At 40.8% G+C, this 16,247-nt stretch overlaps 1 protein-coding gene across 4 annotated transcripts in view; it reads right to left on the bottom strand.

Moving 5' to 3' along the window:
• Positions 1-16,247, bottom strand: part of IPO11 (importin 11) — a 93,127-nt gene that overhangs the window by 76,143 nt on the left and 737 nt on the right. For 3 of the 4 annotated variants that reach the window (XM_074569341.1, XM_074569343.1, XM_074569342.1), the window contains exons 3-5: positions 6,392-6,474; positions 5,958-6,101; positions 2,568-2,668 (exon numbers count right to left, since the gene is read on the bottom strand). In XM_074569341.1, coding sequence (XP_074425442.1) covers positions 2,568-2,668; positions 5,958-6,095 — 239 coding nt within the window. In that variant the 5' untranslated portion in view covers positions 6,096-6,101; positions 6,392-6,474. Of the gene's footprint in view, positions 1-2,567; positions 2,669-5,957; positions 6,223-6,391; positions 6,475-16,247 lie in introns of those variants that run through there. The other variant, XM_074569340.1, reaches the window with a different exon arrangement.

Below are 16,247 nucleotides of genomic sequence, written 5' to 3'. Positions count from 1 at the left end.
TGCCCTCAGGGACAAGGCAGCAGAACAGAGGTGGCAGATCTTTAAGGACAAGAGCTCTCGATTCCCAAGTGTACAAAATTAGGAGGAGGGTAAGAGACTGGCATGGATGAGTTGAGACCTGCTGGTGAAACTAAAGGGAAGGAAATTCACAGGCAGTGGAAGCAGGGACAGGTATCCTGGGAAGAATACAGGGACACTGCCCAGTTGTGTAGTGATGGGGTCAGGAAGACCAAGGCACAGCTGGAGCTGAACTTCACAAGGGACGCAAAGAATAATAAGAAGGGCTTCTACGGGTACCTTAGAAAAGGAAGGTCAAAGAAAGTGTACCCACCCTGATAAATAAGACTGGCAAACTGGTAACAACGGACAAGGAGAAGGCTGAGGTACTCAACAACTTTTTTGCCTCAGTCTTCACTGGCAATCTGTCTTCCCAGACCTCTCTAGTGGGTGGACCACAAGTCTGGGACTGGGGGAGCAAAGTCCCTCTTACTGTAAGATAAGGTCATGTTCTTGACCACTGGAGGAACCTGAACATATATAGCCTACAGGACCTGACAAAATGCATCCCGGAGTCCTGAAGGAACGGGCTGATGTAGTTGCCAAGCCACTCTCTGTGATTATTTGAAAAGTCATGGCAGTCAGGGGAAGTCCCTGGTGACTGGAAAAAGGGAAACACTGCACCCATTTTTTAAAAGGGTAGAAAGGAGGACCCTAGGAAGTACCAACCTCTCAGCCTCACCTCTGTGCCTGGGAAAATCATGGAACAGATCATCCTAGAAGCTATGGTAAGGCACATGGAGGACAGGGAAGTGATTTGAGACAGCCAGCTTGGCTTCACCAAGAGCAAGTCCTGTATGACCAACCTCGTGGCCTTCTACAATGGAGTGACTACATCAGTGGACAAGGGAAGAGCTATGGATGTCATCTCTCTGGACTTCTGTAAGGCCTTTGACATGGTCCCCCACAAAATCCTTCCTTCCAAATTGGAGAGACGTGGATTTAATGGGTGGACTGTTCGGTGGATGAGGAATTGGTTGGATGGTCACATCCAGAGGGTAATGGTCAATGGCTCAATGTCCAAGTGTACATCACTGACAAGTGGTGTCCCTCAGACATCTGTATTCAGTATCTTCATCAATAACATAGTCAGTAGGATTCAGTGCACCCTCAGCAAATTGGCAGATGATGCCTAGCAGAGTGGTGCGGTTGACACCTGAGGGACGGGATGCCATCCAGAGGGACCTGGACAAGCTCGAAAAGTGGGCCCACGTGAACCTCAGGAGGTTCAACAAGGCCAAGTGCAAGGTCCTGCACCTGGGTTGGGGAAGGGATTGAGAATAGCCCTGCCGAGAACGGTGGATGAAAAGCTGGACACAAGCTGACAATGTGCACTCACAGCCCAGACAGTCAACTGTCTCCTGGGCTGTATCAAAAGAAGCCTGGCCAGCCGGTCTAGGGAGGTGATTCTGCCCCTCTACTCTGCTCTTGTGAGACCCCACCTGGAGTACTGTGTCCAGCTCTGGAGCCCTCAGTACAGGACCTGTTCAAGTGTGTCCAGAGAAAGGCCACAAAAATGATCATACAGATGGAACACCCCTCGCATGAGGACAGGTTGAGAGGGTTGGCATTGTTCAGCCTGAAGAGAAGGCTCTGGGGAGAACTTATTGTGGCTTTTCAGTACTAAAGGAGGCCTATAAGAAAGATGGTGACAGACTTTTTAGTAAGGCTGGTAGCAATAGGACAAGGTGTAATGTTTTTAAACTAGAAGAGGGTAGATTCAGACTAGATATAAGGAAGAATTTTTTTTACAATATGGGTGGTGAAACACTGGCACAGGTTGCCCAGAGAAGTGGTAGGTGTCCCCTCCCTGGAAACATTCAAGGTCAGTCGGGACAGGGCTGTGAGCAACCTGATCTACTTGAAGATGTGCCTGCTCATTGCAGGGGATTTTGACTAGATGACCTTCAAAGTTCCCTTCCAACCCAAACAATATTATGATCCTATGACAAATTTTAATGGCATTGTTTGTAACTTTTAAGTAAGTGATTTGGCGCTCGAGAATACTGGTTACATTTTTGGCTTCTGTGGGGACCGTTTTGTCATGCGTTATCAGAACCCACATATCAGAACAAGAGAAAATGAAGACCAGAACTTGCTATCATGGTAACTACTTCCTCCTTCTCATTTACATATTGAATATGAATTATTAATTAGTTTAAATGAAACGTATCCTTAACTATCTCTCAAGAGACTTCCTACATCTCAAATCTGCCACTATCAGAAAGTCCAGGTGTTAAGCTTTATAAAGCTTACTATGTCACTTCAAAATCTGGTTTCTATGAAATAGCCTTCTAACTCAGATTTTAAAAGTAAAGCATGAAGAGAGTTGTAAGAAGTAATATGAAAACAGACTGGTTCATTAGTGATTCCTAATGTTGAAATATTTTATCAGTTTCACCACGAATTCTACAGTAACTTCTACCAACCAAGGGATGTGCTCTTTTCCAGTTCGGCAAGTGTAACACAACCTACTGTAGAAGGTGAAGGGGAAGAAAATCAGAACTTACTGTGGCGCGACCCGTCTCCAGTAGCGATCAATTCCATTTTTAAAGTACAGCACAGCTAACCATCTTACATTCACGTCCAAAGTATGATTTGTAAAGATATTCTGTTTAAAAAAAAAAGATTACGTTAAAAACTGCTCAGTACGCCATAGAAAGGGTAGAAATTCTATTAACACATGCACTGGCATATGTATAAATACACACACCTCTGTATGTACAGGTGTATATAAACAAAATGTATTAGTCAGCATTTGACAGACAAGTAAAACAATGTGTTAAACATTAATTTTCACTAGCCCTAATATTTGATTTATAAAAATAAACCGAACATATAGGGAAAATGTACTTCCAATCTCATCTGGCTGAGCAAGGAATAAAAGGATAATAATTTCTAGCACCAGCCAGTTATTACACTCTTTAATGACACAGATGGATTCTGACTAAAATCAGAAATTATTCTGTATTGTGTAGTGCCACAGACTTACAAGACCTTTCAGGAGATTTCTTCAGTATCTTGCCATGTGCTGAAAACCCTCCTGACTACCAATGGTGACTGCAAAACAGTGACCTGTTTTGCAACTCTCAAACTTGCATATGCTTATTGTAGGAAATTAGTTTCTACTACTAAAAAGCTATATATCTATAAACATACATATATCTGTACCTACCTATATACACTTTTACATACTTATCTGTATATAAAGACAAACACAGAGGGATTATTTTATGTAGTATTTTTAATTGCAAAATTAACCAAGCAGGAAAAGCTAAAATAAAGGCAGGCTACTGAATCGTAAAACAGGTACTACTCAGAACAGCAGCTCTCCTGTTTTCCACTACATCAGATGGATCCTTCATGAGGGGGTGAGACATTAGTCCCTCCTTTAGGGAGCAAAGAGGCGTGAGCTCAGCGGTCTTATTATACAGTGCACTGTAGAAAAAGAGTGCACTACTTGTATGAATTGCTTTTAGAAGGCCACTAAGAAAGGACATGAAAAATCCAGGGATTCAGGTCAAGAGCTACTGTTGGCTGCCACGTCTGAAGAATTATAAATAAACCCTTAAAAGAACTCAGCACTACAGACACCTGGGACCATATCAAGCGTTTTCACTATAAATTCAAAACTTAACCTTCTCTCAAACTCTTTCTATAACAGTAACAGCTTTCTAGATATAATGCCCAACATGAAAAAAAAACCTCAAAAACTCCAATCACCAGAAAGCAAGCAGACTTACATGTCAACAGAGGTATCAACTCCAAAACCAGCAACCTTTAGAAAAAACACCAAAAAGGTTGTAGTCCACTGATAAACACCACACAACATGAAAAGCATCTGTATGTAATACGTCTTCCTTTTCCAAAGCTCATTCAGGAAGAGGGATTGAATCTCTGAAAGATTTGACCTTTCCCAAGTGCAACTTAAGCATTTTAAAATACAAAGAGGAAACTTCAAACACCGCGTTAGCCTCGTATCTATGAAAAGCATTGCAAAACAAATGAAACATGGAAAAAGAAAACTACTTGTTCTGAAACTCCCACTGAGCCTTTTAATTACAGTTCCTCTTCTTGCTAGAATATCCATTGAAAGCTAAGCTTCTTCAAATCAAAATACCGTAAACCTAGATCTGGCCTAGGCAAGAATGCAAAAAACGGACAAGGTGCCTACACAAGAACCAGTGAAACCTCTCTATATACTCTGTATCGATATATGAGCTTCCCGAAACAAAGTATTCATCATAACACACTAATGCTGTTGTAGAAATAACAGGAATGAAGCTAAACAATACATAAATTGATACAACTGGTAAAGGACAGAGGCTGCTTTTCAAAAACAGCCACTCTGTCTTTTCAGCTCTGTACTTCAAAAAAGAGAGGTACATAACACCTTCAAAAGAGAAGCACAGAAACTAATGTTAATAATAACTCCACTAGGTACTAAAAATTGTAGATTCAAAGACGCATGTTTCATCATTCATTATAATTTTCTCTATCCTGATCATCCCAGAGGCAAATGTATCTGACCGTAAGTAATTATATTACTTTCCATATCCCATACAGATTAACTGTTTTACCAACTCTCCATTTATCATCACCTCCACCAAGGTGCCCAACTATCTTCTCTCCCAGGCAGTCCTCCTGTCACAATCAAGTTAAACAAAGTACAGCTTCTCTACTCCTATTTAGTTTGGAAGATTACCACTTGTGTTTCACCCTTCGAGAAGGGCTGATGAGTCCCCAAACAGGGCTACTTAACCACATTAGTAGAATTAACAGTGTTTGATCCTTCCAAACCCCACATTTTTAGCCCTTATATTTAAAGCTAACTCATACCTAGTTCAGCTACACCTGTGAGCACTCGTCTACAACCTGAGCTGTAAGCTCTTAGAGCACACATCCAGAAAACAGAGAATGCCCAGTCAGTGCCAACTCCTGCTGTTTTCTATCAAGGTGTTTTATCACCACAGAAACGGTACGGCAAAGGCAGTGGGTAAAACGCAATTTGACAGCTCTAAAGTCAAGATTTTTTTTCCCCTTTCTCTAAATCCCCTGACTCGCCTTCAAGTTTCCAAGCAAATGAAACAGTGGGTCTACAGAGAACAGAACATGTCGCTCCACAGCTCTGAGTCATTCATCCTATGCACTGAAGACAGATGTTTGTAGGAAGAGCAGTTTATCTGTGTTTTTAAGACTTTTAGAAATATACACACAGGAACTGGAGAATAACAACACGGTTAGCTTCTGAGTGCCTTCTCTGAAACAGTTGAGTCTCCTTCTTTGACTATGTTTTCATCACCTTGCACCATAACAATGCCTCTATCAACGGTCACAGTACCTTTAGAAGTATTCACCTTTCCCATTTCAGGACCCTTACTACCAGCCCAGTCAGCTAATCTCCCTGGGATCTTCTCTCCGCTGACAAGAAGGAAAGCAATCCCAGCTGGGTATCAAACTTAGTGCAATGAAGAGCATGGGGGAACTTCTATGAAAACGGTCTTAATGCATCACCTCCACAATAAAGAAAAGATGGTTAGTGTCTCGGTATATACAAGTGTCCCTGCCTCACGGGGTAGTAAAGGTAATTCCTTTGACAAGAGTCCTCTTGGCCTTCTATCTAGAATTCACAACAGACCACCAACAGGTTTAGCACTAGAGCCCACCCTCTTATCCTGCTAGAAGTTGCATCTCCTCCTTCTCCTGAATGCCTGGGCAAAGAGCCTGCTTTGAGACGCAGTGATGGCAATGCCTACCACCGCACAGCATAAGGATACTGGTAACCGGGCCATGATGACTCAAGGCTTCTCTCAGCCACAGGTCATAGTTCAACAGTGTTCTAGAGAGCCACATTCAAAATTATTCAGTTTACTTAATAGTACTTTCCCACTGTATCTTACCAACAAGACTGAATAAAAGCCTGGCTGTGTCTCCCACTGCTTCAGTTGTTCCTCAGCTGGCTTCAACACTGCAGTATCTTGACTAGTAGCCTGGGTCAAGACTTGCAAAACAATAGTGCTAGCACTATTGAGATCCATGAAAATCTGAGAACATTTAAAAAAGGAAGAAAAACACTTAAGAAAAAAAAAAATCAGTAAATACAGACAGGTATTTTCCATTTGTATTATCTAAGCACCCCACGCTAATTTTTCATTAGACTACACTGTGTAAGATAGCATTACACCCACTCACAGGCAGTGTCAAGGTACAGTGATTAAACTATTTTATTTCATAAATCTCTCAGCAGAAAAAGCAAGCATTAAGTCTATCATTACGCGCACATTTACTAGATTTGAGGAATTACAGGAAATACTTTGATTTTTAAACCAGTTACCTCTCCTGTGAAGCACAGCAAACTAAGAGCAAAACCGCAACTAGCAATGACTTCAGCTGTAGGAAAAGTAAACCATGGAGGGTCTGAAAGAGGCAAAAATGCAGAGTATTAACATTTTCATATTTTCTGAACATTTTTTCCCCAAAAGATAAAATGACCCATTTCAGACAGTTAAATTCTGCAATTCAAATTGATCTAGATGTTTTATATCGATTAAGAGGATGAATTATGACATTTTATATCGATTAAGAGGATGAATTACAGTTTCACAATTACAGTCATAAATGAAACTGAATTTTCCTCAGTATATTCGTATTCCTTCATTATCTGTTTAGCATACGAAATGCTAATCAGCTGAACTAAGAATGTCAATTGCATGATTTCAAGTATAAATACATTATTGTGCTCTATAAAGACAAAACAAAACATTGCTCTCCAGGTGACACAGAGATTACATTTATAATGACCACAGAAAACAGCATTATAACAAATCAGAGAAACATATATACAAGCAATTATGAAGTCTGACAATTAAAACCGGTTTTCTGTCTATAAAAACTTCTGGTTATAGCCTATGGAAACTTTTCATAATACAGATATATGTTAAATATTTATATACTGATGGTTTCTAAATAAACAATCAAGCAGTTTCCCCTTTAACAAACAGGCTCGAGGACTTGCTTTTTTTTTTTAACACCACAAAAAAAAGTTTATTTTCCCAACCTTCAGGAAGAAAAAACTGAGATGTTAAATTGTCATGGTGGTGGCAAGAAAGCCAGTGAAATGAAATCTTATTCTGACATAGGTTTAAAATTTTGATTTTTTGAAAAAACCACCACCTTAACAAAAGTAGCAAAAAGATTAAAGACCTTTTATACCAGTAATAGCCCTGCACAATTTAAAAAAAAAGATAAATTAAAATCTAAGAAATAACAATCTGTAAGTCTCCAAATAACCCTAACAAAAACAGACTAAAAATTGAAGGTCCTAAGGTTAAAGAAAGTGTACTTTCAAAACTAAGAACGACAATATCAGATCTCCCTTTATAGTAATAACTGAACAGAACAAGTAACTCAACCTCTGCTTTATACTTCCCATGTGACACATCTTCATCTCTCTGCTTTAACCGCCCTGTGTAGTGCATTTGCAGGACTAGACTTCGGTGGGTGGGGGGAAGGGGGTGGCTTCTGTGAGAAGCTGCCAGAAGCTTCCCCTGTATCTGAGGCAGCCAATGCCAGCTGGCTCCAAGAGAGACCCACCACTGGCCAAGGCCGAGCCCATCAACAATGATGGTAGTGCTTCTCTGAGAACATATTTAAGAAGGTGGAAAAACTGCTGCACAACAGCAGCTGGGAGAGAGGAGTGAGAATATGTGAGAGCAACAACTCTGCAGACACGAAGGTCAGTATAGAAGGAGGTGAGGAGATGCTCCAGGTGCCGGAGCAGAGATTCCCCTGAAGCCCATGGTGAAGACCATGGTGAGGCAGGCTGTACCCCTGCAGCCCACAGAGGTTAATGGTGGAGCAGATATCCACCTGCAGCCTGTGGAGGATCCCACACCGGAGCAGGTCAATGCCCAGAGGAGGCTGTGACCCCATGGAAAGCCCATGCTGGAGCATGCTCCTGGCAGGACCTGTGGCCCCATGGTGAGAGGAGCCCACACTGGAGCAGGTTGGCTGGCTGGACTTAAGACCCTGTGCTAAATTATGACAGAATCTTCATGGTTGGAAAGGACCCTTAAGATCATCGAGTCCAACCAAACAACCTACAATCTCTGCCACTAGAGCGTGCCCTGAAGTGCCACATTTAGACGATGTGGGGCACACATGCTGGACCAGTCTGTTCCTGAAGGACTGCACCCCATGGAAAGGACCCACACCGGAGCAGTTTGTGAAGCAGCCTGTGGGAAGGACTAACGTTGGAGAAGTTTGTGACGTCTTCTGTGAGAGGGACCTCACGCTGGAGCAGGGGAAGAGCGGGTGGAGGAAGAAGCAGCAGAGACAATGTGTGATGGACCGGTCACAACTCCCACTCCCCACACCCCTGTGCTGCTCCAGAGGAGGTAGAGAAGCTGGGAGTGACAGAGCAGCTCAACTGGCACCTGGCAGACAGCCAAGGTAAACACACCTCATCCTGCAAAACCAATCTACCTTCTATTTCTTCGTATCTACTTTGCCAGTCATTTCAACCTTTACCAATTTGCAGATTCTCTAAAATATTCCTGCAATCCTGCGACCTTTGCGTAGCAAACTTAAACATTCAGATTCTCAGCTCACTTCTCAGAAGACCATTAACTTCCAGGGAACCAAGACCCCAATTTAGACTATAAAATCCAATTGGTCCTGGTTTACTGTCGGGGCGGCTAACGGAAAAGTACAAGTATGCAAGAAACTTGAAGGCATGCCGACCTTGCAGATCTGAGACAAATAACCCTGAGGAGCCACGGAACAACTGGCCTTGCAGGTCTGAGATAAATAAACTTGAAGAAGTAGGGAATTAAGCAACAAGTTATCACTGTAGCTTTTAGCATATTCCAAAACTGTAGCTTCTAGCATGTAGGAAACTGCAGGTAGGAGGGATTATTGTAATGAAACATTTAGAGCTAAGCCAATTAGAAATGATAGAATTTGTGTAATTTATGTAACTGTTAAGTAGCTGTATAAAAGCTTTCCGACGCCTCTAATAAACCGACATCTTGCTTGCATCAAGCAGTGTCCCGTCTCTCAATCGCGGCAGTTTACCGTGTGTGGAATAGTGCCGAGCACAAAGAATTCGTGTCCAGGCAAGACTGTGATGTTACACTAGAAGTCCTGCTATCTTCATTTTTCCACCAGAAATAATCATGAAATAAGGAATTTGCACATAATGCTGCTGACAGGACAGCCAGCAAAACCTGGTCTTTAGCTGCAGTATCTTTAACTTTCTTGGGTTTGCAGACATTTTGACATCTTGAGTACCTTAAGCTACCTTCATCATTGCATAGATGAAATTGGCCAGGAAGCAGCAATGTAATAACAACACCGAAAAACATCAGGTTAACTTGTAAGGATCACAATAGGAACTCCATATTCACAGCACAAAGAACTTGCGTGAAATAAGCACACACAAGAAAAGCAGCAATAAAAGATATATTCAAATTTTTCTGGTATAGACACTATAGCACTGAAGTACCTAGCATAGTTAATAACTTCAGAGTGCCTAAAAATGGTAGTGAAAGAAAGGGGGAGAGGAAAAGCATAGGAGAAAAAACAACAGAAGTAGGCATAAAGTTTGCACTAAGGAGGAAATCATAGCTCAATTCCTGCAAGATGAAAACTGCAGTTCATATTATGAAGGGATTTCATTTATTTCCATTCAAAAGTCCAATTACTTACTTTCAAAAGACATATAATCTTACCTAACACTATCAAACAATACGTGATCACAGAATCACAGAATGTGTTGGGTTGGAAGGGACCTTTAAAGGTCATCTAGTGCAATGCCCCTGCAGTAAGCAGGGACATCTTCAACTAGATCACGTTGCTCAGAGCCTCATCAAGCCTGGCCTTGAATGTCTCCAGGGATGGGGCCTCCACCACCTCTCTGTGCAACGTGTTCCAGTGTCTCACCACCCTCATTGTAAAGAACTTCTTCCTAATGTCTAATCTAAACCTACCCTGCTCTAGTTTAAAACCATCGCCCCTCGTCCTGTCGCTACATGCCCTTGCAAACAGCCCCATCCCCAGCTTTTCTATAGGGCCCCTTCAGGTACTGGAAGGCCGCTATAAGGTCTCAAAGGAGCCTTCTCCAGGCTGAGCAACCTCAACTCGCCCAGCCTGTCCTCATAGCATAGGTGCTCCAGCCCTTTGATCATCTTTGTGGCCCTCCTCTGGACCCATTCCAACAGGTCCATGTCTTCCCTGTGCTGAGGGTTCCAGAGCTGGACACAGTACTCCAGGCGGGGTCTCAGAAGAGCAGAGTAGAGGGGGAGAATCACCTCTCTGGATCTGCTGGCCACGGTTCTTTTGATGCAGCCCAGGATGCAACTGGCCTTCTGGGATGCAAGCACACATTGTTGGCTCATGTCCAGCTTTTCATCCACCACTACACCCAAGTCCTTCCGCAGGGCTGCTCTCTATTACATCATCCCCCACGATTAAAGTGTAATTCTGAAGCGCCTACTCAACTGAAAAAATAGCAGAACATCAGTGTGATTATCAGATGAAAACCAAAAAGAGAAAACTTCTGAAAATTCTTAAAACTGTCAGAGCACATGTGTGTAAACAAAATGGTAAATAACTTCTTCAACTTCAGACAAGCTGATTTTAGATCTTTTGCTGAACAATGCTCTCCAAATAATGAGTTGCCATAGGAAAACTGCATGCTAGTAGCAACAGCGAATCTGTAGCACATACCCAGATATTTGGCTCAAGATTCACTGCAAGGACATATTCATTTGAAAGGGGAAAAAAAAAAAGGATTACAGGGCATTCATGTAACAATTGATTTTGCACTACAGAACTAAGATCATGTCAGCTAAATCAAATTATTTCTCAGCTACATACAAATCTGACACAGAAAAGGAGGGGTTCCCACCAAGGGAACAGTGCTTCTACTATAAATTTATACACTTCACCTGGAACAGTTCTCATCAGAAGACATACTTATTGCAGTTAGTACAGTACAAATACAAAAACCGTGAGGCTTTTTTTTCATTTTCTTGTTTCAAAGTAATTAGCTGGCAGATCTAAAGATAACAAAAAAAAAAATCAAAGAGAAATATACACAAGACTTCCTTTTTATTAATGGCTCTCATTCTTGAAAAGGTTTGTATTTTCATTTAAAAATTGAAGCAGCTATTGCTGCTCAAAAAAAAAGAGAAAACAAACCAACCTTAGCAGGTCAGAACAAAAATTTATTTAATTCAGTGTTCTGTCTCTGTCACAGACCATAGTAGATGACCAGGTCAGAACAGGCCAATCTTCCAGTGATATTTCTGAAGAATGCGCTCCCATCCCCAAAAAAACTGTGGTGCAACAATTTTCTAGTAACAGTCAGGGAATTCATATTTAATAGCCCTCAAGAGATTTAGTCTTCCATGAATTTGCACAGTTGCTTTCTGACCCCACGTAAACAACAGTCCTCACACAACATCGGATGAGGCTGTCCCAAGCAAAACAACAAAATCAAAGACAAAAATAATAATCTCCCTGAAGAAGGGTCAACTTTCAGATAAAGTTTATAAATAATGTAAAATATTTAAGGAAGCAGTATTTTCTGTATCATTTGGATGGCAAAAAATTAACTGGAAAAACACCTGATACCCGTATAGTAAATATAAATGGCAAGATGCACAAATGGCAATAATGCTTCGTTATAGCAGGGATTTTGCAAAGTCCATTGTAAACTTATCAGAACCCATAGAAGAATCTGTCCGCTGCTTTTACATTTAAGAAATCCCTCTAAACAGTTTCTGCTGGAGTCCTTATACGGTTATTTTCCTTTTTTTTTAAATATAAAAAGAATGAAAAAAAACCCTCAAACTATTTCAAATCAACCATTACTGCACCAAACTTGAATTTGCAGTTCAAGCTAGCTACAAATAAGCTAAGCTGATATACAGAAGCATGGTCACCAAAACCAGTAGTACAACTCTCTGCTTGCCCCTTCACCCCTTAAGCACCTGAAGCGGGAGGCAGAGGGGAAAATGCAGTTTTTTGGTTGGATCAAGCTCCCCAGTCATTTCCACACCACTCTGCCAGAGAGGTAAATGTGCTAGGCATAAAAAAGCAGGCAGAACAGACACAAGCAGCTTCTTCAGTGTGCAACAGATGCTCATGCCTGCTTAAAGTGTTCACCAAACCATAGTTTTAATAAACACTATGACAACTACTGGAAGACCCATGTATTTATGGGTCTTTATATTAGGGTGCTATTTATGGGACTTTATATTAGGGTGCTTACCAGTACCGTGAGTGAATGAGTTGCTACATTTAGGGATCTCCCTTCCCAGCGAAATGCAATGCTGTGGTATTAGCAACCCCCTTTTTCTCAAAAAAATCAATCTTAATGCTAGAGGAGGAAAAAACCCAATTTTTTTCTTCAACCTTAAAAAATTAAAACCAATCAACTACCAGATTCACAAAAACAAAATAACAGCATGCCTTCAAGATGGCTTTAGCACTCCTGTCAGCTAGAGGACATTCAAGTAAAACTAATTCCTAAAAAGCAAAACCACGAGTTCCTGGGATCTAATCTTGTAGATAGATAGATCTTGCTCCTGCAGATATAACAGAGCTGTACTTAAGGAGTTTAAACCCAAATCTCTCAAATATTAATTTGTTGTGACCCTATCCTCTTTTTTTTTTTTTTTTTTTTTTTTTTTAAGTTTATGTCCCAGGGCCTCTTCAAATCATAATTTATGCAGAGGACATACAGATGTTCTCAGACCCCACAGAACAGCAAAGGCCCATGAATATTGGCTCCAATATTGTGAGATGGAGACAATTTTCATCTTTTACAAGTCAGGCTTTTCTTTCTTCTGCACAGCAAAGGCAGAGGGCCGTGGGTTACATCACAGGGACAGGGATTTTCTCCACAGTCCATTGGGTACTTCTAGAGCTTACTGTTGAGTAAGTTCTACAAGACTATCCTAGAGATGAAACGGAGGAGGTGAGTATTAAATAGCTGCTGTCTTCTGGGTACCTTCACAGCCATGAGGTGTGTATAGAAATGCTGTCAGATAAAGAAATGCTGGTAGAATCTGGTAGAAACCTTATAAGCAACATCTTCTTAAAAGGAAGGCAGGGTCTGCACTTTGAGTTACAACAGTCAGAATTTCTAAGTTTGATCATTGGGTAAGGTTAGTGTTTCCCATCTGAACTCAGTAAAATCTCAGACTGTGTCTTCACAATAAACACTAAGCAATTTCAGGAATGTTGCTTGCTTTCTGCCACTTTTCATACCCATTGCTATGATAATTAAGTAGCACAAGCCTGGTGGGGGGAGTTGAAGGGAGCTGAAATCCCTCCAACTAGAAAGCATTCAATACTGTCAGCTGCAAATCCAAGCATAGCTCTATTACCATCCCAAAATTTCTTTTTGTATGAGGCAAGAGAGACTAATCACACACAAAAAGGAAAAGCTGCTCTTCAAGATCCAACTCAATATGCACAGAACTGACACAACGGCATGTTCTCAAGCCTCAGCTGACAGAAAAAAACCCACTCAACTCAGTTACACCTAAAAGATAAGCCACACATCAAAAGCCACCCCTCAGCACAATGAGATGGTGTCTTCAGAAACCACAAGTACCAATATCAGCTCCTTATTGTTACCATCCAGTGTTCTGCACTTCCATTCCCACTCCCAAACTCCTTCATCTCCTTTCACCTGCAAAAATCCAAGACTTACTCCGTTCTACTCTTCATTCTTTAATTCCCTTTCTAAGGAAGTATCTGCACACACGGTTTACTTCAGGGAATATTTCAAATCTCTTAAATGTTCTGCCATACTGGTTTAATGTTTTTCTCAAGTAGTCAATCCTTTTGATAGAGGCAAAAGAGTATCCCTGTACTTTTCCCATAACACAGAAATACATCCAGATTTTAGAATCACATCTCAGCTATAAAAACTAATCAAGGATTGCTACATATCTGCAAGGGAACAAAACAAAGGATTTCATCAATAAACACCTCCACACTTCACTTCTTCTGGACTGCAAAGAATGCAGTATGACAACTCACTCATATACATGCAGTTAATTCTGTATATTTTTTGTTATCTTTTGTTAAGAATTCAATAAATTCTTTCCCCTGTAATGAGGTGCAAGTGTGGATTTAGTTAAGATTCTCTGAAATCAGAAGGAGAGAAAGATGTAAATATATCACCCAAAAATACACTGCGTCCTCACTAGTGCAAATACATACTGGGATATTTCAAAAGGAACGCAGCGAGTGGCTCCAGGAATGCTGTTACCATCCTTTACTCAGCAGTATCTGAGACTGCTTCTAGAGTAACGTCTTCAATTTTGTCATCATAGTTCTCCCTTTCCCCGGTTCAAGAAAGAAGTGTAAAAACTGGAAAGAGGACAGAGCTACTAAGATGGTCTGGGGTCTAAAGCAATCTACCTATGAGGAAAGGCTGAGGACTTGTTTACTAAAGTGAAAGCTAAAGGAAGACTTCATAGACACGACTAATGCCCTGAAGGCCACTTACAAAGAGGACAGACCCAAACACTTCTTGTCAGCAGATTACATCGCTAATAAAAAAATAGCAAGTGATGCAGCTCGGGAAATTCAAGTACAAACTCAAGACTGTCTTTTGCAGTACATCTGTTTTAAGGAAAACCTGAAAACCAAAGCTTCCCTTCCGAAAAGCTACAAGAACCACTTATGGGTCACCTTCTGAAACGAGTAACACAAACAGTAGCATTCATAGCGATATTGATACAACTTACTGGTGCTGCTTTTAAGGATACTGTCAATTTCAGGAAGAGTTGGTAGTTATACCAATCTCTCTGCAGCCTTCTATAAACTTTCCCTTGACTCTCTTTTCTAACATAATAGTACCTGTATCAATCATGCCATGTGTTAACATTTCTACCGAGCAGTAAGACCAAAAGAACTGCCAGTATCCTGGCTCTTCAAGGTACTACTTAAAACCACTAATGACTACACTAATGACTACAATCACTAAAATGACTACTGTCAGTCATTACCAAGATTTTTCAAAAGCAACAAATTAATTTTTAGGTAAATCAACATGGCTGTCTATACTTTGCCCAATTGAAGCCACAGTAAAGAAAACAAATAAAAATACCAAGTAGGAAAGAGTTATGGGGTTTTTTTCCCCATACAGCTACTGATGGAAATAGAGGAATAGAACTTCTACAAATTTATTTTTACAAAAACGTGACACAAACTAAAACCAAGGTCTGAAAAAAAATCACTATGCAGAAGACACAAAGGATCAAAGGACAACGACCAAGAAGGAACACAGGAATAAAAGACAGCAGCAAGCAAGGCTGAAAATAATATTAAGGGAAGTAAGTCAGATTACATTAAAAATATTGAGGAGAACAGCAGCCTTTCATGTTAAATGAAAAGCACCAAACTGACAAAAAAAACTCCTAAGAGAATGGACAGGCAGTAAAAAAACGACAGTGAGACTATTCCAAGGATTTGCTTGGATGTAACTGTGTCAGAGGATTCAGTATTGATGACAGGAAAAGCCAAAGGGACACACAGAGCCAACAGAGGAATATTTTTAATGTTTAACAGTATAGGATGGCCAATGTTACAAGACTAATCTTATTCCTTTGACCTCTTACTAGTTCACCTCATTTTCACAGATTTTCAAAAAGACAGAATGCTTTATAACAAACTAGTGTACAACAGCTGAAACAGAAATACAAGTTTCCATCTGCCCTCATGCTCTGAAATGGCTTTAAACCATTTCAGCTTAACCACAGTTAAAGGCTGTTTCTGATGATAGAGTTTTAAAATTTTATCTGTAAAGCTTGGGTAATAAAAAATTTTATTATGTCATTTACGCATATGGTGTTCCATGCTCTCTGCAGAATGGTACAATGAAAGAATGAGAGAAGAAAAGTGATGAGAGCGATGAAAAAAACTGGTGTTGGAACGAAGTTTCAAGAAACCAAAGCCCACGGGGAGCATCCTATTTGTAAAGGCTGGGGTAGTTCTCATATATTACGACTGCTAATGTGAAAGCCACAGCACATATGTCACAGACATCACTTCGTCAATGAGACATGAGAAGCAAGGTACAGAATCACAGAATGGTAGGGGCTGGAAGGGACCTCTGGAGATCATCCAGTCCAACCCCCCTGCCAGAGCAGGGTCACCCAGAGCAG

The sequence above is a fragment of the Larus michahellis genome, chromosome Z (assembly GCF_964199755.1).
Source record: "Larus michahellis chromosome Z, bLarMic1.1, whole genome shotgun sequence".
Taxonomy (NCBI): domain Eukaryota; kingdom Metazoa; phylum Chordata; class Aves; order Charadriiformes; family Laridae; genus Larus; species Larus michahellis.
This window is presented reverse-complemented; position numbering and strand designations above follow the sequence as displayed.